Source organism: Dermacentor silvarum, chromosome 2, assembly GCF_013339745.2.
Source record: "Dermacentor silvarum isolate Dsil-2018 chromosome 2, BIME_Dsil_1.4, whole genome shotgun sequence".
NCBI lineage: Eukaryota > Metazoa > Arthropoda > Arachnida > Ixodida > Ixodidae > Dermacentor > Dermacentor silvarum.
Window position 1 is genome coordinate 162,772,710 of NC_051155.1, and position 20,930 is coordinate 162,793,639.

Consider the following 20,930-nt stretch of genomic DNA (forward strand, 5'->3'; position numbering starts at 1 on the left):
TCCTGTTCCACGCAACGCTTCGTTGGGGCCTGGGTGTCCTCGACGCTGAGTGCACGCTTTGGAGCCATTTCGCTGGCGCGTGTTCACGTGCTTCTTCTGCATATGTGGCCAGCACGCTGTTGAGACGCCAGCTCCAAGCGCTCTCTTCAGGCTGTGGACCATTGTAACGTTTACGCTATCACAACCCAGCACGCGACCTCCACAGCCCAACACCTGCATTTTAACGCGACAACGTTTAGGGCCCCGTGTCGCAGAAAATCCGGCGTCGGCGTCGGCATTGGCGCCCGCGGCCGAGAAAGTAATCCCCAACCACGTTTAGGTTTGCCACACCATTCTATCATTAATGTTGCTCGTACCTCTTTGCATTCTTGGCAAAGCTATTCCTCGGAATTTTGAGAATGACAATCCGCAAACAAATGTCATGAAACAAAACACCCACAGCGCATGCCTTTTATGTTAAACCTTCTCAGACTGACATATTAAAAATGCGAAACAAATACGGAAGCCGAATAATGATGTAATTTCTTTGGCGGGGTTGTGCACTATCTCCGGGATCGGCCCACGCAAGAGGCCGCGTTTCCACCAGAAAGTTCGCCTACGTGCATAGCGTTCCCCGCCAGTGTTTGCCAGTAACCATTACGGTTGCATGAGCTGCAGTCGTCGGGAACCATGAGTAGCAGTCAGGGATCTTTGAATGCTATCGCGTTCCACTCTTAAAAGCGAACCTTAAGCGTCCTCCCAATTTTTTGTCGCATAGGAAAGCAAGCACAACACGTGCCATGCGCACAAATGTGAAACGCTGGCGCGGCCATATACAGTAACTCTAGGGATGCGTAGAGTGCCTTGATGTCCTCCTCAGGCGCGCCGCTAGCAAAGGAAGCTTCGCTTTAAAAGAAGTCTGGCAGTTTCTCTCGGATGGTGAAGCATTGACACCGATTGACAAGGTTCAACGTTGCGCTTTTCGGAAGGTGTTCTAGATATACGCGGGTGCAACACGTAGGCGCGAAAAAAGCACGCAGGACAACTCCTGCTGGGCAGAAGGAACAGCGCCCGGGCAGCTACGAGGCGTCTCACTACGCTGGCGTGATGAGACGTCGTACCTCGATATGGTGCTCGAGATGAGACCGACGGGAAACCGTTGACGTCAGCCAGCGTCCAGGTCAAATGCCAGAGAACGTTAGCTTGACGTTTGCTGCCCGTTCCACTCAGATCACTCGCACAGAAGCTCAACAGGCTGTACTTACTGTACACTATAGCGTTCGACGCTCACGAATGCGAGCAGCGCAATTAGGTAGAAGCAATGGTGGAAGCAGGGTCAATTAAGGACCCTGTTAAACCACACTGATTGAGCGTATAGTGTTGACGGGTGCGAAATGCACTCCGCGGTCTTTGGAGACCCTCGCTTTAGGCCTGCGCACGTGATGCGCATGCGCCGCCTAGCGGGAACGCTCGACAACGGCACGAATGCGCCTCGAGGGTGCTATCGCAGTAAAAGTCAATGACATCGCTGAACGATCAAAATTATTCAACGTTTAAAACTGCTGCACTTGAACCCCCGACCATGTGCCTACCAGAGCGGGATCAAATACCGGCCGTGGCGGCCACGTTTCGATGGAGCGCTAAATGCAAGAAAGCCCGTGTGCTGTGCATTGGGTGCACGTTGAAGATTCCCAGATGGTCGGAATTAATCCAGCCTGCCTCATGGTCATATTGTGGTTTTGGCACCTATTAAAACCCCATAATTTAATTTTGCGCTCACCTGAAGAACGCCACAGCCACAGAGCCACCGAGGCTTCATTCATTCATTCATTCATTCATTCATTCATTCATTCATTCATTCATTCATTCATTCATTCATTCATTCATTCATTCATTCTCTTTTCTTCGGTTTATCTCTTTCCTTCTTTCAGTTTTGGCCTTTGCTGTGCTCTACAGTTTCTGAATATGAATGTCGACTACCCACTGACAACTCGACCTAAAGAGTTCCGTCCAGGCTATACGCGACAGCAGCGAACCTTTCCGCCCAATCAGCGACGCTATCGCCGCACAGAATCCTTCTGCGCAGATACTATATATACTGTCGACGTGCGAGCGCTCGTAAAGCAGCGAGTCACGGACCAGATTGTGGTCGATGCGGGGAGGGACCATGTTTTACGAGCTTCTGAGTGATCGCAGCATGGAGCCTCTGCCGCGCTGGGTTTTTCGCGGCACTTGCAGACTACAGAGCCAACCCTCCCTATACTTTCGCTTAATAAGACAAGATGTGTGAGTAAGGGCCCCCGTGAAGCGGCCACCGCTAGCAATGGCCGAAACCCTTGCCCCGTCCCTTCCTTGGTACCATAGTGTTTTTCTGGCATGCGTGACTCAGTTATGCGTGCGTGGCCCAGTTTAGGACAGGAGTATGGGGAGCGTTTTTAAAAGGACAAAGAGCGTGGAAGGAAAAAAAAAAGAAACACTACATGGAGAGTGCTGAATGTGTGTCTTTGTAAGAAAAAAGAAAAAGAAAATGTCCGCTTGCGTGCGGACATTTTGCACGCGAGAGCAGACATTGCGTGAGGTGTTTCCGATATCGTGATCGGCGCATGTATCAGTGTATCTTCTAGCGTTATATAGCGTTGTTGACTAACCCTGGTGCAAGCGTTGAACCGCGGCAAACACGTCAAAATAACTCGCTTTGCTTTTGTTTCGTTGACCCACCAGCGCCTGCCTAAAGCGGTGCACAAAGTTCTCACTGTGATGATGTGAAGCGGTCCTTTCTCAACAGAAGCTTGCTGCTTTCAAGTTTTTTCGAAGAGTGCAAGGAAAACCTGTTTTAAATTGGAGTACGAACAATGTGAACACAGATGCATAAATATTGTTTCCAATTCGTTAATTCCCGCAAATACATGCACAAATTGCGGCGCTACTGGCCGCTCGAGGCATTTTGCGTTTTTTCGCGGGCTTCTTTCACGCTCGGAAAAACTTTTTTCTAACACGTATTGAGCAACAGTAAGCTGTATCTGGAGTTTTTCATGTTGCTCTACAATTTCCTCATTTACACTTTTCATCTAATTATAATATTTGAGTAGTTTAATCATTAATTAACACTAAATATGTAATTAGGCGGGATGCAAAAAATCTCTGTATCACCAAGCGACGACAAACAACCTTACCTTGGTTATGTCCAGCTATGTGGCATTTGCATATTACAGCGAAGCAGTTAAGGGCTAGTTCCCCCAGGACCGTGTCCGCGTGTAGAAAAAACTATCATCATCAGCATTGGCTCGAGCGTCGTCGTCTTCTTCCGCAGCTGGCTCGTTGGCGCCCCTCGGTTTGCGCTCGTGCCGTTGGATGCTGTGCCGAGCACGAGCGCCAGCACGCGCTCGTTCCACTGTTCCCGCGGTCGTCGTCGTCGTCTGCTTCCACAGCCGACTGCGTTGCCGCTAATCGTATCAGCGTAGAATTTTACTTTTCTGTAGTCGTAATGAGCAGGCCGCGTTTACGGGTGTATCAGCCATTGCTTAAGGGGGTATGAGCCATCAATGAGCAACTGACGACGTGTCCTAACGTATTTGAGCAACGCCCCCGCGAACAGTCTCGACTCGTCGTCGACGTGCCGATTCTAGCGTGAGGGCTTCCGAAGCCCAGGCAAAACGTCAGCGAAGAGCCGCGGACCCCGAGTTGAAGGAGCGCAATGTTGAGGCCAAACGTCAGCGTCGTCTAGCCCTCCCGGAACCCAACAACGGTGGTGGACGCGTTGGCAACGCTAGCGCCAACTTCTCCGGTGCGAAGGCCAGGTTCAACGCGAGTTTCTCAACTGCAACGTTCACGATAGACACGTTCGGATGGGTGATGCCCAACGACGATACGCCCATTCTCATCGTGGGGGCAATATTCGCTACAGCAGACCCACCATAGCCACAGCTTCGCTGGCTTCCATCTTCACAGTATAGTGGGAGGGCTCTGAATTAAAAAAAAAAAATCTTGGTGCATGATAGTTGGGACACCCTGTATATTCACATGCGCCCCACGCGCGCACTTCGCAGCGGCACTCCTAGATGGCGCAGCGGTCCCGAGGGTAGCGTGAGAGAAGAGCCCTGCCGCACACAGGCCTCATATGCGACGCGTCTCTGCGGCGGCAATACGGTGTGTCGCTACATTGCTTCAATGCTAATCGCATTCACGATGAGCGCTACCGGATTCTTTTATTGCGACAGCAATTACAGGGCGAATTCCTCCTGGCGAAATTCCGCCTTCATCACCACCGTTGCCGTCGCCGTGATGCTCCAGATAAGGTCCAAGGGCGATTAGATGCTATCGTGCACTGCGGCGCCGTATGCTGTAGGTGCGAGGCTGATGCAAAGCGTGAAAGGTGCCCCGAGAAGGATGCATTCTTGATGTGCGCCTTGCACACCATCTTCCCTCTCAAGCAGTGCTGTACGTGAAAAGGGGGGAGGGGAAGAGGCGAGCGCCCGCTAAGGAGGGGAGAAAGGGAGGCAGGTGAGCGCGCGTCTCCAATGTATACAGTCCGGCTGCGCGCGGCCTTTCTCAGAGGTAATCTGCAGCGGGTACAAAGATTGTCGAGCCGAGATGGCTCGTGGCATTGTGTGCGCTGTGTTCTCGCACGCCTTGTGTTACAGGTCGCGCAATCTGAAGTTTCGGTGACGTGTTGACGCTAGAGGCATCACGAAGCGATCGCTTAATAAGCGTGGCACCACGCTTATTAGGGGAAAAAATTAGAAGACACTTAAGACTGCTTACGTGTGGGAATGCGGAAGCGTTGCAGTCCCTTTGGTGAAATGCTTTCGATTTATGTTTTCAACGTGCATTAAAGTTCTTTCTGCTGACTCGGTGTGTGTGTTGTTCTAGTATACGTTGGCCACAAACTGGAAACATTCGGTGCATTTTGCTGCAAAACGATGAATTTTATTACGAGCTATGCGACCCTATATGTCTAGTGGTAGGTCTGTCGTAATGATGTCATCTTCTTTATCGTAATCTTCACGTTTCACAGCTGCCGTTGAAGTATACGCTTCAGAGTCCATCGTAGTAGAGACTTACTAGCACTTTATGCGACGTGGCGCTAATGTCTGCGCCGTCACGTACCCAATGACGCATGCACTAGACCCGTACTTCGACGTGACGTGTGCAATCACGTTATAGTCTAAGCGTGTTTGTCTCGTGCCAATTTGCCATCACAAGCCATATCAATCCGAGCACTATTACAGTGAAGCTGTTAGCCTCTAGTTGGTCGCTCTTTAGGGACGAAGACTGCTGGACTTATATTTTTTCGTATGTTCGAAGCTCATGTCTTTGAAGCGTACTTCTTAGTTCGTGCCGCCGGACACTGCACACTTGACATGCGTCGCTATATATGTCTAGTTTGTAACCAGTTATACATATAGCCGCGTGCCCTATACGACGCATTCGCCACACAAGCCATATCCTTAGGGCATGCACACCGCCCGACCGGCCTATATATGTCTAGTTTGTGAAATTAACAATGCCGGTGCCTTACACGCATCCGACAGCACACCGCCCGACGGGCTCCGTCGCGTGCAGGTGACGTCGTTCTTCTGTCCGGCGTGTCCCAGAGCCGTCCCGAGTGGGTCCTGCTGCGGGGCCTTCGCACGCTGGCCATTCTGCGCGTCTTCCGCAGCCTGGTGTCGGTGCGAGGCGTGCGCCAGCTGGTGCTCATATTCGCAGCCTCGGTGCCCGCCTTCATCAACATCGCCCTGCTGCTGTTCCTCGTCATGTTCGTCTACGGCGTGCTGGGAGTCTCGCTGTTCGGAACCCTCCGCTCAGACGACAGCTTCAGGTATGCTAAACGGGGCCTCACAGCGGATCGTGGCTCTCACGAAGTAACACCGAGTCACGCTATATATATAGGCAACCACACGGAATCCCCTTTCTGACGCTTTTACGGCGTCGCCTCGCGTAGGCGAGCCGCTTTCAAGCTTATGGATAACTGCGCCGCCCGAAATGTGTTCCGTGCGCCTACCGATGCGAACAAATACACCTCAGTGATGTTGTCGGGCATAATAACTGCGGCGTGGTTATCGCGCTGTGCGGAACGAACGCATCGACGATGGGTGAGGAAAGGGATGTTATTGTCTTGCCCGTCTCCAAGCCACGTACACTATACGCTGTCCTCCTATATGCCATGTTACAGAACAATGTAGCTCTGGAGCGGGAATTCGCGAGACACGCACTGGCACTCCCGATTGAGCTCGACACTATGCACAAAGTGGCACACAACGTCCATTCTCGTGAGCGTGCGATCGCGTGCGTTACTGGTCATCTGATATCAGAGGCGACTTCTACTTCGGTGCGACGTTATCTTTAAACTGTGTATATTCATATAGTAGTGGGCCAGAGGAAGCAGAAGTTCTTGCTTTGCAGGTAAGCGTAGATAATGTGCGCTGCACAGCAAACAGAGAGGTAATAAAAAGTAAGCAAGTGTTACACGTTTACAAAACGTGAAGGCGAAAGCCTGTCAACTGTGGAAGAAGACGACGACAATGAACGCGCGAGCAGTGGCACGAGCGCGAGGGACCGTATGGAAACGCTGGCATGATCAGCGGCATCGGATCCAGCTGTGGAAGAAGACGACGATGAACGCGCAAAAGCCCAAGTGCCGATGCATTAAAGATGAACACATGACGTACACAACCCCCTTAATTCGCTTAGTATACTTCGCTTAGTCATCCTTCTGAATTCGCTTACGATGCGCATCCATCTAATTCGCTTAGTCATCCCTCTGAATTCGCTTACGATGCGCATCCACCTAATTCGCTTACTTATCCGCTATTGCGACCCGGGGTCGACGACGAGAGACGGACTCTTGGAGCAGACGAAGAGGAGACGAAAACTTTATACAAAATGTACAGATATGTACAGATATAGCAGGTAATAAATAGCAGGTCATAGCTGGTAATAGCTGTTAATAGCAGTAAGAGCGCACCAGACCGACGGGGCGGCTGGTGGCGACTCTCTCTTCACAAAGGGTCGGTTCTGCCTTGAATCCCTTTTTGGGCTGCTCGTCGGCAGGAACAAGGTGGGGCGGAGAGCTGACGTCACTCGCGTCGCATTCTTGACTCGTCGCGTAGATGGCCGGGGCTGCTTGAAGTTACCCGCGTCGAATTGATTCGTCGCGGATAAGTTCCTGTTGCCTCGATGATGGATGTGCACGTGATATGGCACAACACCGCTTAATTCGCTGTCATCCCTCTTAATTCCAAAGGTCGAGGGTTTGACTCCCTCCCTAGGTCATGGGTTCGAGTGCCTTAATTCACTCGGTCTTAATTACCTGTGCCTTCATGAACACCAAAGTTGGTGGGTTCGACTCCCACCAAAGGTCGAGGGTTTGTAGCCTTTTTGTACCTTTCGTGTCGCCTACGCGGTTTCGCTCAAGATCGACTGACTAAGGAGACATATAAGGCTTTCGCTTTAATATTTATGCCACTGGTCACTTCCACATATTCCAAATGCACGTATTCACCTTCGAGTTCAGATCGAAGTATTTCGGAACTTGACACTACGCAACCAGTTGATTACGTACAGCGCGCGTTCTACCTGCATGTAAAAGCGGCGTGCATTGAAAAGCACGCCAAAGATTTACAAAATTGTCAGGTCATGAAAAACAAGCTTTAACGTAATAGTTCAGCGGAAATCCGCTAGGTGGAGATAAGTAATTAAAGGGAAACTGAGACATCCACCCAAATGTAGCAATTTGCTACAATGGAAACCCAACTGGGTTCCTCGAAAGAAAGCCTCGCAGTTAAAGAAAAATTCGTCCTGGTCCGGGACTCGAACCCGGGAGGGACCACCGCCTTTCCGGGGCAGCCGCTCTACCATCTGAGCTAACCAGGCGGCTAGCAGATGGCACGGCGAAGTCGAATTTGTCGACAACTCGAAGCAAAGGCAAGTATATGACGTAATAGTTCAGCGGAAATCCGCTAGGTGGAGATAAGTAATTAAAGGGAAACTGAGACATCCATCCAAATGTAGCAATTTGCTACAATGGAAACCCAACCGGGTTCCTCGAAAGAAAGCCTCGCAGTTGAAGAAAAATTCGTCCTGGTCCGGGACTCGAACCCGGGACCACCGCCTTTCCGGGGCAGCCGCTCTACCATCTGAGCTAACCAGGCGGCTAGCAGATGGCACGGCGAAGTCGAATTTGTCGACAACTCGAAGCAAAGGCAAGTGTTTGATGTTATAGTTCAGCGGAAATCCGCTAGGTGGAGATAAGTAATTAAAGGGAAACTGAGACATCCACCCAAATGTAGCAATTTGCTACAATGGAAACCCAACCGGGTTCCTCGAAAGAAAGCCTCGCAGTTAAAGAAAAATTCGTCCTGGTCCGGGACTCGAACCCGGGAGGGACCACCGCTTTTCCGGGGCAGCCGCTCTACCATCTGAGCTAACCAGGTGGCTAGCAGATGGCAGGGCGAAGTCGAATTTGTCGACAACTCGAAGCAAAGGCAAGTATATGACGTAATAGTTCAGCGGAAATCCGCTAGGTGGAGATAAGTAATTAAAGGGAAACTGAGACATCCACCCAAATGTAGCAATTTGCTATAATGGAAACCCAACCGGGTTCCTCGAAAGAAAGCCTCGCAGTTGAAGAAAAATTCATCCTGGTCCGGGACTCGAACCCGGGACCACCGCCTTTCCGGGGCAGCCGCTCTACCATCTGAGCTAACCACCTGGTTAGCTCAGATGGTAGAGCGGCTGCCCTGGAAAGGCGGTGGTCCCGGGTTCGAGTCCCGGACCAGGACGAATTTTTCTCCAACTGCGAGGCTTTCTTTCGAGAAACCCGGTTGGGTTTCCATAGTAGCAAATTGCTACATTTGGGTGGATGTCTCAGTTTCCCTTTAATTACTTATCTCCACCTAGCGGATTTCCGCTGAACTATTACGTCATATACTTGCCTTTGCTGCGAGTTGTCGACAAATTTGACTTCGCCCTGCCATCTGCTAGCCGCCTGGTTAGCTCAGATGGTAGAGCGGCTGCCCCGGAAAGGCGGTGGTCCCGGGTTCGAGTCCCGGACCAGGACGAATTTTTCTTCAACTGCGAGGCTTCCTTTCGAGGAACCCGGTTGGGTTTCCATTGTAGCAAATTGCTACATTTGGGTGGATGTCTCAGTTTCCCTTTAAAAACAAGCTTTGCTTGCAGTCAAACCATTCCAAATCTAACTAAAATCCCTGGTTGGCATTTGAAATTTAATTGAAAGCTCTAGTCGGCAGTTGTACCTCTTGCAATTGAACTCGTCTTTCAAGGCTCTGTAAACAAAACTCACGAAAGTTGTTTCTCTGACACACGCACGCACATGTATGTATGTATGTATGTATGTATGTATGTATGTATGTATGTATGTATGTATGTATGTATGTATGTATGTATGTATGTATGTATGTATGTATGTATGTATGTATGTATGTATGTATGTATGTATGTAACCTTCATCGCACCTATCTGGGTCACTACCCCGTGGTCGAATGGGTCGAATGGTCGTCAAACACAAGCACGCATGCACACATTTACACACACGTACGCAATCTTACGCACAAGCACCGCAATCACTATAACGTGTTATTTCTGATTTACGCACAATGGCTGCTCTGTCTGTTTATCCAGGGTAGAATCTCATACATTTGACTCTGCTGCGTGCTGTGAGCACTTCCGCTGTATCTTGCTTACCTGTACGCTTATCATTCATCCGGCGTTAATCTGGGACACCGACATAGGGAATGAACATAGGAATCAGTCAAACAGAACAAGAAAAGGAGGGAAGGAATTACTAAATACTTATTGTCAGAAAACTCCGGATGAACGGAAGCCGCACAGTGCAATTCATTTCAGAAATGTTTTCCGAACTTCTTAAAGGTGGTTTATACATTAAAATTTTTTTTCGCGCAGCTCAGTAGTGTGGAAAGTTGGGCGATTCAGGGATTAATCATCATACCGTATTGGTGAAGCAGCGTACTGACAAGGACAAAGTGGAGAGACACAAGAATACACGACACTCGCTGCACTCGCAACTATTTTATTTTAGAACGAACACTTCATCTTTACATACCCGCGCAGCCTCCGACGTCAAAGATGTGCAAGGCCAGATTAACAGCACTATTACAAAACATATCCGCGCACACTCGGGCGTCAAAGATAGGCGACATATCTTACACGCTGTGCAATCCTATTCTAATCGTTGTACTCCTACCACATTCATTTTTACTAATTTAATCTAGTGACCTTCCAAAAAGGCGATCTCACTAGGGCTCAGAAGAACAGATGGTTGACTTATGCAACCCTCTTTTCTCTTGTAAATGTGAAAGGCTTCCACTAATTCCCTGGTCAGCTAATCCTTATGGTGCGAAAGAATTGTAGTGTCACCGTACAGCGGTGCGCACCCATTCTGTGCACAATGCCCTTTAATTAATGTGGTAATGAACGTTGCCTCTCATTGTCCTGTTGTGTTCCATAAGTCTTGTGTTCACACACCGTCCCGTTTGGCCGATATATACTTTCCCACAAGATATGGGTAAACAATACACAACGGACGATCTGCACTTGACAAATTCCTTTGTATGATTGATCGTGCACCTATATCTATTTCCTTTTATATTTGTTGAAACTTTACGATCCAGTCCGGCACAAATTTTACCTAGTTTGTTAGGAGCTAATTCCCGCGACAAAAAAAAGTTATCCCAGTTTTCGCAAACTACGACAAATAATTTCTGGAGTTTCCCGTGCCGGAACCACGATCTGATTATGAGGTACGCCGTAGTGAGCGGCTCCGAAGTAAATATGAGCGCTTGGGGTTCTTTAACGTGCACCTAAATCTAAGTGCACGGACATTTTCAAGCGAAGCTTGCATACGCTAGCCTGCGCCGGTGATATAACGCTATAAAAAATCAGCTGCTAACAGATCTGCTCGAGCGTCGTCGTCTTCTTCCGCAGTTGGCTCGTGCTCGGCACTGGCTCGTGCCACTGCTCCCGCGTTCGTCGTCGTCGTCGTCGTCTTCCACAGCTGGCTCCGTTGCCACTCATCATTCCAGCGCGGAATTTCACTTCTCTTCTGTCGCCGTAATGGGGAGGCCACGTTTACGGGGGTATGAGCCATTGCTTAATGAGGTATGAGTCATTGTCCCACGTGACGGACAGATGTAATTTTGAAGCAATTTAATTTCCAAGAATCGCAAGCGGCAATGGCGGGCGAATGCTGCTAACCACGTCGCCGAGCAAAAGTCGAGACATCGAACGCAAGCGACAACGGCGGACTGCGGGCATACCGTCAGTGACGTCGTTCTCTCGGTCGCAGCCGAACGTGTGTGTAACCTCATAATTGTGAAATACTTTAATGAACCCTCGGGATTAGCCCAGTGATAAACACCGGGGCAACACGTTTCAGCTTCGCTGGTTAGCCATTTTCACGGAGTGGAAGTCTACCGCAGCTAGCTCGTCCGCGCCCCTCGGTTTGCGCTCGTGCTCATGCATGCTCGGCACGCGCTCGTAGCACAAACGAGTCAACACAAGCTTCCCTTCCACCCCTCTTCACAGTAGTGGAAGGGCGATAAATTTTTTGCACTTCGCCCCATCGAAATGCAACCGCCGTGGCCGGGAATCGAACCCGCGTCTTCGCTCTGAGCAGTGCAACGCCTTAGCCTCTAAGCTATACCACGGTGGGTCTAAGACAAATCGGCACGTGAGGTTGTGGTAAAGTGAATCGTGCTCTTGAGTAGGCAATAAACTGTACTTACCCAGCTATGCACGTGCAGTGAACACTTACAACAGTGCCGTCGTCTTTGACGACGCACCACGGTCGGTATTTTTTAGAGAGCATGCAGCTGGCTGGCCTCCACAGATGCAGTTAAGATGACGACACCGACTCCGCGCTTGCCTTCCTTGAACGACATTACACGTTTAACTTTCCCACTCAGGAATGCATTGTAAGCGTCACTCATTTTGTGGTTCTTGAACTGTTCTTTTGTGCAGAAGCAAACGCCCTCCACCAATTACATGAAAATATCCGCTGCTGTGACAGGCGGAAAGTTTCTCGGGCTTGACGAAAAAGAAAATTGCACTACATCGTCGTCCAGCGTGTCCGGCAGCTGTTGCCACTCGAAGGACAGCTTGTCTTGGTAGCGATGCTGTGTACTGTTGTCCAGTCCTCTAAAATATTCGCTCGATATGTCCGTCAGCCGCAATGCTGAGAACTGCAAGCGATCAAGAAAACATGGCGATGCTGCGCGCTCGCAGGGACGGCTTTTGAAGCGAGAGCCAAGCATCCGGAAGTTGCTCGACCGGAAGCGTCTGGAAGCACCAATAGGACGCGCGCGCGGCTTGTTTGTAAACATGAAAAAGGTCCATAGTGGTCCACTAATTTGATATCGCAATCAACTTGGCGAAACTGCGACATTTTTTGTTGTATAACGGCCAACCGGCATAGTAGGGAAAGTTTGCGCCACAATATTTTGTATCTGTACGCTGGCTACAAAAACATTAAATCTACTTTTGTTAGCTATATTAGAGCGGAAGCTCTTCTACGCCATATCTCGCAAGGTCATTCATCGCGTCGGGATGACCTTGAGCCGCCGCAGCGCAAGTGTGGCAGGTGTGACGTCTTGCCACGTGATCCGCTGTATGGAGGCGTCACAGCTGCGCTCGCTCGGAGCCGCGCCGCTGTGGTACCACGTGACTAGGCGAGGGTTTAACCATATGTGTAACGGCTGCTTCGCCGGCGCATGGCTGCTCAGTCTCGCCGTGAATGGCGCGCCGGCTGGGATGTCTGTGCGTGCGCTTCAGCGCAAGCGACAGGCTGAATACAATCATCCAGTAAATATAGCTAGACGGCAGGCTGCGAAATCTCAAGCAAAGCCAAAGTTGGCTGCTGAAACACTGGAGCAAAGGGAGGCCAGATTAACACGTTATAGAGAAGCTTACAAGCGCAGAAGCGTGCATTAATGGAACACTGTGTGCATTAGTGCGCATAGTTTTAAAACCAAGCCAAACAGACCTTTCGCTCGGGATAACTATAGGTTTACAAGAGCTAAATCTCAGCCAATTTTTTCAAGAGGTTAAAAGAAGATGTCGTGCTTCATGCGAAATATAGTCTAACTGCTTCTTACCACGCAGCAACGATCGTCGTTTAGATGAGCAGTTTTGGAAATGTTGCAGAAGAACCTTGTGCAGCTGCTGTGGTTGATACGAAACAGGTCTACATTGAAGTCCTTATTTATCGGCTCCGTAGACGTCGGAATACCATGCTTGTCAACGCTGTCTTTTCGTCTCGCGATAACAGCCCGTGATCTCAAAGGCCAACCACTTTTCAAGCGAAGCTTGTTTTGGCTTACTTTTGTCGGGCTCGGTGTATGCTGAAAACTATCATCAGCATTAGCTCGAGCGTCGTCCTCCCTCGGGTTGCGCTCGTACCACTGCTCCCGCGTTCGTCGTCGTCTTCTTCCACAGCTGGCTACGTTGCCGCTCTTCATTCCAGCGTAGAATATCACTTTATTTCTGTCGTCGTAATGAGGAGGCGGCCGCGTTTACGGGGGTATGAGCCGTTGCTTAAGGAGGTATGAGCCATTCATTGTCTTACGTGACGGACAGGCGTAATTTTGAAACAATTTAATTTCGAAGAATCGCAAGCGGCAATGGCCGGGCGAATGCTGCTAACCACGCCGCCGAGCAAACTGGAGACATCGAACGCAAGCGACAACGCAAGCGATACATCGACATGTCAATAGACGTGCCGACCCGACCGTGAGGGCTTCCGTAGCCGAGGCTCGAAAGCGAAGGAAAATTACTTGACATTCTCATTCGAATGCGTTGTTACTTCTTATTACTTGTTTTTTCCGACCGAAGGTCGCAGGTTCGAGTGCCTTAATGGACGCTACCGTAATTAACTGTGCCATCATTAACTTCACCCTAATTATCACGAAAGTTCGACGGCGCGACTCCCCCCAAAGGTCGTGGGTTTGAGTGCCTTAATTAACTCCACCTTAGCGCCAAAGGTCGTGGGTTCGAGTGCCTGAATTGACTCTATCTTAACACGATGACGACGGTGACCCGCGCACCATCAAAATTGTTGCGTGAGCGTTTGCATATAGCTAAGACACGATGCGGGGGTTGGTGTAGTAAATTACTACACTAACTCGGCATCGCGTACGATTTCGCGTCGACGACACGGTTTTCGCTCGAGGGCGTTGAAGTTCGACTGAACGATGAGACATATAAGACTCTCGCCTGAAAAAAAAAGAAGTCTCAGTTTCGCCCGGAATGCAAAGCATCGATTGTGATAACAAATTAGTGGGCAACCATACGAAGTAAGGATAGTAGTTTTATCGACCGTATAAACTTGTAAGCATAGGCATAATAACTAAATTAACAAGCATGGTGTCACGCGCGCACAACCAAACATGAACCCATCTCACTCGATGACTGCGGAAACTCACTGTCAAAACGCTGGAGTGAGTAAGCGCGGCTGCAGCGAGCGGATTGACCTTCGTGTGGCCGCTCGCATCAACGCGAATTAAGCCGCGAAGACACAGCGAAGGGCGGACTCAGTCCCCGCCGCAGATGGCTTTCAAGATACAGCGGCTCGGACGGGCGCGCGAGGCCGCTCGAGTCGCCCGGAGTATAACTTGCCCTCCCCCCCTTCCTACCCTCTCTCCGGAGCGTTGCGCGGGACTGGAAGACAGCGCGCTTCATTACCGCTTCCCTCCCTTGCGTGCGCTAGTTTGAGATGCGATCGCCGGCTCACCGTCGCCCGCCTTCACTTGCACATACAGCATACAGCGCGCGATGACAAATTAATCGGCCTTAGGACTTTATACGGAACCTCACGGCGACGGCGAAGGCGACAGCAGAAATAGGCTTGGAGTGTCCATGCAATTGCTATCGAAATAAATATAAGGCGGTTAATAACAAAAAATAAGGTGGATGGCCAGCGAAGCTGTGGTATCACCTGATCAGATAGACCAATGTGACGTAGCCTTGAAATGGGTCCTGCCGTGTCTGAGCACGACGCCCCTGTGCATATTGACGTTGCTGTTCCTTTCGTCGGTCATCGTATTCGCGCAGCTCTTCGGGAGTCGTAACCACTCCCTGGTCGTAACTATGCGTGGGCGTTCCATAGCGCTATCACAACACGAATGAAATCAGTTGCTAGGCGAGTTCTTTTACATGTGGAAGTGTAGTGACGTCATTCCCTGCTTCTAATGCTACAGTTGCCGCTTCCCGACAACTGCAGCTTATGCAACCGTAATCTTAATCGGGAAAAGCTTGCGGCGAACGCTATGCACGCGACGTGAGCTTTCTGGATCTTTTTTTTTATTTCCCCTGTACGGCCGGCGCCGCCGCTGCCACGGATACGCGGAGGCGAGCGCCATCGTGTGGTGCTGCAATGAACCCAGCGGCACACGCGGCGCTGGTGTCCCGCTGTGACTGGTTGAGTTTTTGGGTGCGGAGACGAAGAAATACTGGAATCCTAGTCACATACAGCTTCGCTGTAAAAACGGTCGTCGTGGGTGGGAAGTTGTCTTTGAACACATTGCCCTACATTTCACCACAGTCTTTTAATTTTCTTAAGGTGAAAGCCTTAGGTGTCCGTACCCGCCGTGGTTGCTTAGTGGCTATGGTATTGGGCTGCTGAGCATGAGGTCGTGGGATCGAATCCTGGCCACGGCGGCCGCATTTCGATGGGGGCGAAATGCGAAAACGCCCGTGTACTTAGATTTGGGTGCACGTTAAAGAAACCCAGGTGATCTAAAGTACTCCCGAGTCCCCCACTACGGTGTGCCTCATAATCAGATCGTGGTTTTAGCACGTAAAGCCCCATAATTTCTTTAAGTGTCTATGTTGGCCGTGCCCTTGGCGTGCCCTTGGCGGTCACCTTGGGGAAACTGCACCGTGAAGAAAAATGGCCGACGCCGCAAAGAGTAAAATCACGTCAACAAATAGTCGGATTGACGTCACATTTCTCGGGGAGGTAAACATAGTAAATTAGGGGCTTTGAAAAGCAAATTTGGTGCATTTCGGTCTAGATGGGAATCGAACCCAGATCGCTGGGGCACGAGACGAGCACGCTTCCCTGAAGCCACGGCTTCTCCGCGGTTCTAAGGGTGTGCTTAGTGCGTGCCTGATTGCGCACATCACGGTGTCGCAGAGACGCGCTCGTGCCACTGCTGGCGCGTTCGTCGTCTTCTTCCACCACTGGCTCCTATGCCTCTCATCATGTCTGTGTGATGCTGCCCATCTCTTTGCGAAGGCGCTGACGGCACTGACCGACTACCAGTAGGTGCGGCGATTTGGCGAGTTCTGCCACGCGCTCCGATGAACAGTTACCACAATTATTCATTAACGTATTTTATACGTAACAAAAAGTGTGCCAAGTGTGCAATCAGGTTTTCGCCTTAACGTTTTACAAACGTGTGACACTTGCTTAATTTTTGTGCGGAGTTGAGCCGCTTCATTAGGCTGCGCTTGGTGTGCGCTTCAGTGCTGTTCTGGCCCGGTATTCACAGAACTCTTCGCCCGTTAACGCGTTCCCTCACTGACCAAACTTAGCTCTAGTGATGACTCGCGGTACAGTGATGGTAGTGAGAGTACCATCGCTGCAATAACTGATCGAGGTTGCTGAAGAGAAGTTTTGTGAATGCGAATCTCTCATCGGAAATAACCGCCAAGGACTGTTGAGATCGAGTGACAGGACTGGGCTTACCCTGCGCAGTGGCCTGGTGAACTTCGGACAGCTTTGGCGCGCGCTTCTGCTGCTCTTTCGGCTGTCGACGACGAGCGCGTGGAACGAGGTACTCGGCTGGCTGCTGCCGGCTGGCAAGGGCCTCGCGGTCGCCTACCTCGTCTCCTACCTGTTCATCTCCAACTTCATCATCTTCAACTCGTACGTCGCCGTGTTGCTGGCCGGATACGAACAAGTGCGTATACGCATATAGAGAGGGAAAATGGTGGTGGGATCGAGGCCGCTGACTATAGATAGACAGGAGCACTGACTCCGGCGCTGCGCAATGCGCTTGCTCAGGACACATTGCGGAGTTTAAGCGTGTCTGCAAACTTCTTACCGTTCACGGATTACCGGGCTACCGGTCCAACTACAGCGCGTTTGAAACGTTTTCGTGTTGAGTGTGTTCTCGTCGAAGACAGAATTCTAAAATGACTGCATGGTAACCGCTATGTCACTACCGACGCTTTACGCCAGCAGTTAAGTATAATATGGCGGATCACTGCAGTATTAGCCTCCTGTGATCTATGCTGTGATCTATGGTCGAAAGATGGAAAATAAAACGTGTCCTGGTATTTTAAAATTCTTGGACTACCGTGACAAAACATCCATACTGAAGGCCTGTAGTAAACTAAAGGACAGTACGTATTCTGTGTCAGAGGATTTTTCCAAAAAGGTTGTGAAATACGCAAACAGTTCTGGAAAAGCGCCTCGGACGAAAAAACAAACAGAGCGAAAGTTAAGCTTCTGTATGATAAGTTAAACGTTGATGGCGTCATGAATGTATGGGATGAGGCATAGGGTTTTCGTCATCGTCTTAATACAAAAAAAAAAAGCGGAATTGACAACGCAGTCCAAGGTGTCGCTCACTTACAATTCTCAATGTTAACTGTAGAAGTATTGTAAACAAGGCTACTGAGTTTGAGGGACTTCTACTGGTACATAATCTAGATATTGCTGTTCTTACTGAGACGTTGTTGACCAGCGCAACAACGTCTGGGTTATACGACAGTGAATTTGTCCCACCGGGATTTAGTCTCTTTAGAAAAGATCGTGGCACTAAAGGTGGTGGTGTGTGTATTGTTTTAAAGACATCTTTAAATATTCAATAAATGCCGGATGAACCTAATGTAGAATCCATCTTTTGCAAGATGTACTATGCTAATGTTGCATTTTTTAGCAGTGTACAGACCCCCTTGTAGAGAAATTAGGGAATACATGAACGCAGATGTCAAGCCCGGTAATCAAATTATTTTGGCAGGAACTTGCATAATGTGAACTGGTCCTCTATGTCACAAGGTAAGCGCAGTGATACCACGGCTGATGCACTCTTGAATATCGGCTTTGATTTTGACCTTTCGCAACTAGTTGAAGAGCATACGAGGGTGCAGGGTACGTCAAAGTCGATTTGACATCTTTGTTTTGTTAGTGGAGACATTTTTCCTAATGCCCAGTGTGAAGTAGTCCATGGCATTTCCGATCACTGTGCTCTATTGCTTCATGTATCTTCTGCCTCTACAAATGACATCTGAAAAACTTCTATGGTTTCCTAACTTTTCTAAAGCAGATTACGTGTCAATTATAGATGTCCTTTCCTTTCATTTTGATGACTTTGCCAATAGTTCTGATAACGTGCGCATTCTTTGGCACCGGTTTAAGCATATTGTGAATAGTTGTATGCGTTTTGTGCCAAACATTGTTAAGTAAACAAAAATTAAGAATCCGTGGATTTCCAGGGAGACACTGAAATTACGGAGGCTTCTAAAGAGACATAGAAAGAAAAAAAATCTTGGTCCAACGATACATATGTATAAATCTAATTTCAGATTTGTCCTCTGAAATTGAGAATAAAGTCTCCATAGACACAAAACTTTACTTCGACGAATCACTACCTAATTTTATTGCAGCATCACCGGAAAAAATTTAGAGCTATTTCGCCTAAATCATTGGACTGCGATACCTTCGAAATTAACGGGGAACTGATAACTGATTTTGAATTAATGTCCAATTCATTTAACGGCTACTTCAAATCGGTTTTTACTAAAGATGATGATGCCCTATCTTCTTTTGATGTCTCCTTGCCACGTATGCCAGACCTCATAATCTCAGAACACGGTATCTTCAATATGCTGCTAAAAGTGAATATAAAGAAGTCCCCGGGGCCAGACAACATACGAAATTTGTTTCTTCAAAATATGCCGAGTGGGTATCTAAATATTTGCATGTTTTATTTATTAAATCATTACGCGACGAATTACCGAATGACTGGGTGACAGCCAGAATCAAACCGTTACATAAAAAGTGGAAGGAGAAACAACATTAACAACTATCGCCCGATTTCGCTAACATCAACAGCTTGCAAATTACTCGGACACATTATACATAATGAAATGCTAAATTTTCTTGATAACCATAATTTTTAAGCAAATGTCAACGCGGTTTTAGACAAGGATTCTCGACCTGTACTCAGTTGATAGAAGCAATACACTATTTTGCAACATCAATTAAAAAAGGTACACAAATTGACGCTACATTCGTGAATTTTTCTGAGGCATTTGACAAAGTTTCTCGCAAGGACTACTCTATAAATTGCATAATGTTAAAAAAAATGATCAGTTAATTAAATGGACCGCTGCGTACCTAACCCACAGAAAACAGTTTGTTTCCTTTCATAACAGATCTGCATCAGTATATAGCGATGTATTCTGGAGTAGCCCAGGGTTTGGTGTTAGAGCCACTTTTGTTTCTCATATACATCAGTGATATTGTAGATATTCCAGTTCATATTAAAGCTTTTTGTTTAGCAATTGTGTTTTGTACTCCGAAATTAACACCTAAATAGGATCAATTATAGCTAATAGCGACTACTTCAGAAGGTTGCATCCTGGCGTCGCGAATGGCAGATGGTGATTAACGCTGAAAAAAACTGTTTTCATGAGAATAACACATAAAGAGAAATCTTTGCACTTTGATTACAGTATTAATAACACGTTCCTCTCTGAAGTTAGTAACTGTAAATATTTAGGGCTGTGGATTTCAAACGATCTTAATTGGAATACTCAGATTATGTATGATTATGTAACTGCAAACACTAACCGTAAACTCCTTTTTTTCCTAAGGCGAGCTCTTAAGTTTTCCTCCCCAATTCTGTTCGCTTTTTTGGCTTACAAATCCGTTGTGCTGCCCATTTTAGATTACGCTGCAATGATATATGGGGCCCTTTTGCAAAAACTAACATTGCCAAACTAGAACAGGTACAAAGAAGAGCCGTGCGTTTTATTTATAACACATTTACAAATACTTCCGTTATATAACTTTTAAAGAGGGCTGATCTTCCTTCTTTGGCACAACGAAATAGTTGTGCACGATTGAATTTCTTGTATCAACTAATAAAGGGGCATTACAAGATGGACATAACAAAGATCGTAGCCTTCTCCTCTGAATACGCTACTCGGCAAATACATAATTTCACTATAACTGCTTTTTCCTCACGCAGCAGCTCTTTTAGGCATTCTTTTTTCCCGCGCACAATAGTGAGCTAGAACTAGCTAAAAAATGACGTCGTCTCAGCGCCAACATTAACTTCTTTCTTATCATGTTTACAGTGACATTATTTCGTTTGTACCATGTTTGCAGTGACAGTGTTTTACTTCTTTAGTGTAACGTTGCGTGTGCCCAACCTGTATGCTTTGTATTTATTCAAATAGCAGTTTTTTTTATTAACCTCTGCATTTTCAGTACATATACCAATGTATTCATTACGCTTGTACCACCCTGCTAAAGTCACCGCATGGTGATTGCAGTATCCATAAAATAAATAAATAAATAATGCTTAAACTCCGCATTACAAGATGTCGCATCGAGTGCTGTTGCTTGTCGTTCTTGGGTGTTCTTTGGCGAGTACCCCAGCAAAATCTGTCCGTCACACAAAAAGTGTAATGCTTTGTAACTGCACAAAAATTCGTAATTTGCGAAGTTAAGACATTTCATTATTATAATAACGTAAATGTAAATTATTGGTAGCTTTATAAGCGATAAGGAACAACTGAAAAAAAAATGATCAGAGAGAATACCCATAGGGATACATAGGGCTCCATGGAAAATCCATGGATAAGCCTATAGTAGGGCTGGGTCAACTGAAAATTGGGGGTGGGTCAACTTAAAATTTGGCGGTGGGCCAACTTTAAATTTGGGGGTCGGCTATCTTGAA

General features: G+C 48.1%; 1 protein-coding gene and 1 non-coding gene across 2 annotated transcripts in view; both read left to right on the forward strand.

The window, feature by feature from the left end:
- The window catches only part of LOC119440524 (sodium channel protein para-like), a 56,603-nt gene that overhangs the window by 30,257 nt on the left and 5,416 nt on the right, over nucleotides 1–20,930 (forward strand). The window contains exons 10-11 of the mRNA XM_049662953.1: nucleotides 5,511–5,797; nucleotides 16,712–16,916. Of these exons, the coding sequence (XP_049518910.1) occupies nucleotides 5,511–5,797; nucleotides 16,712–16,916 (492 nt within the window). The remainder of the gene's footprint in view (nucleotides 1–5,510; nucleotides 5,798–16,711; nucleotides 16,917–20,930) is intronic.
- On the forward strand, nucleotides 8,686–8,759 carry Trnas-gga (transfer RNA serine (anticodon GGA)). The gene has a single exon. It is a non-coding gene; the product is annotated as a tRNA-Ser (tRNA).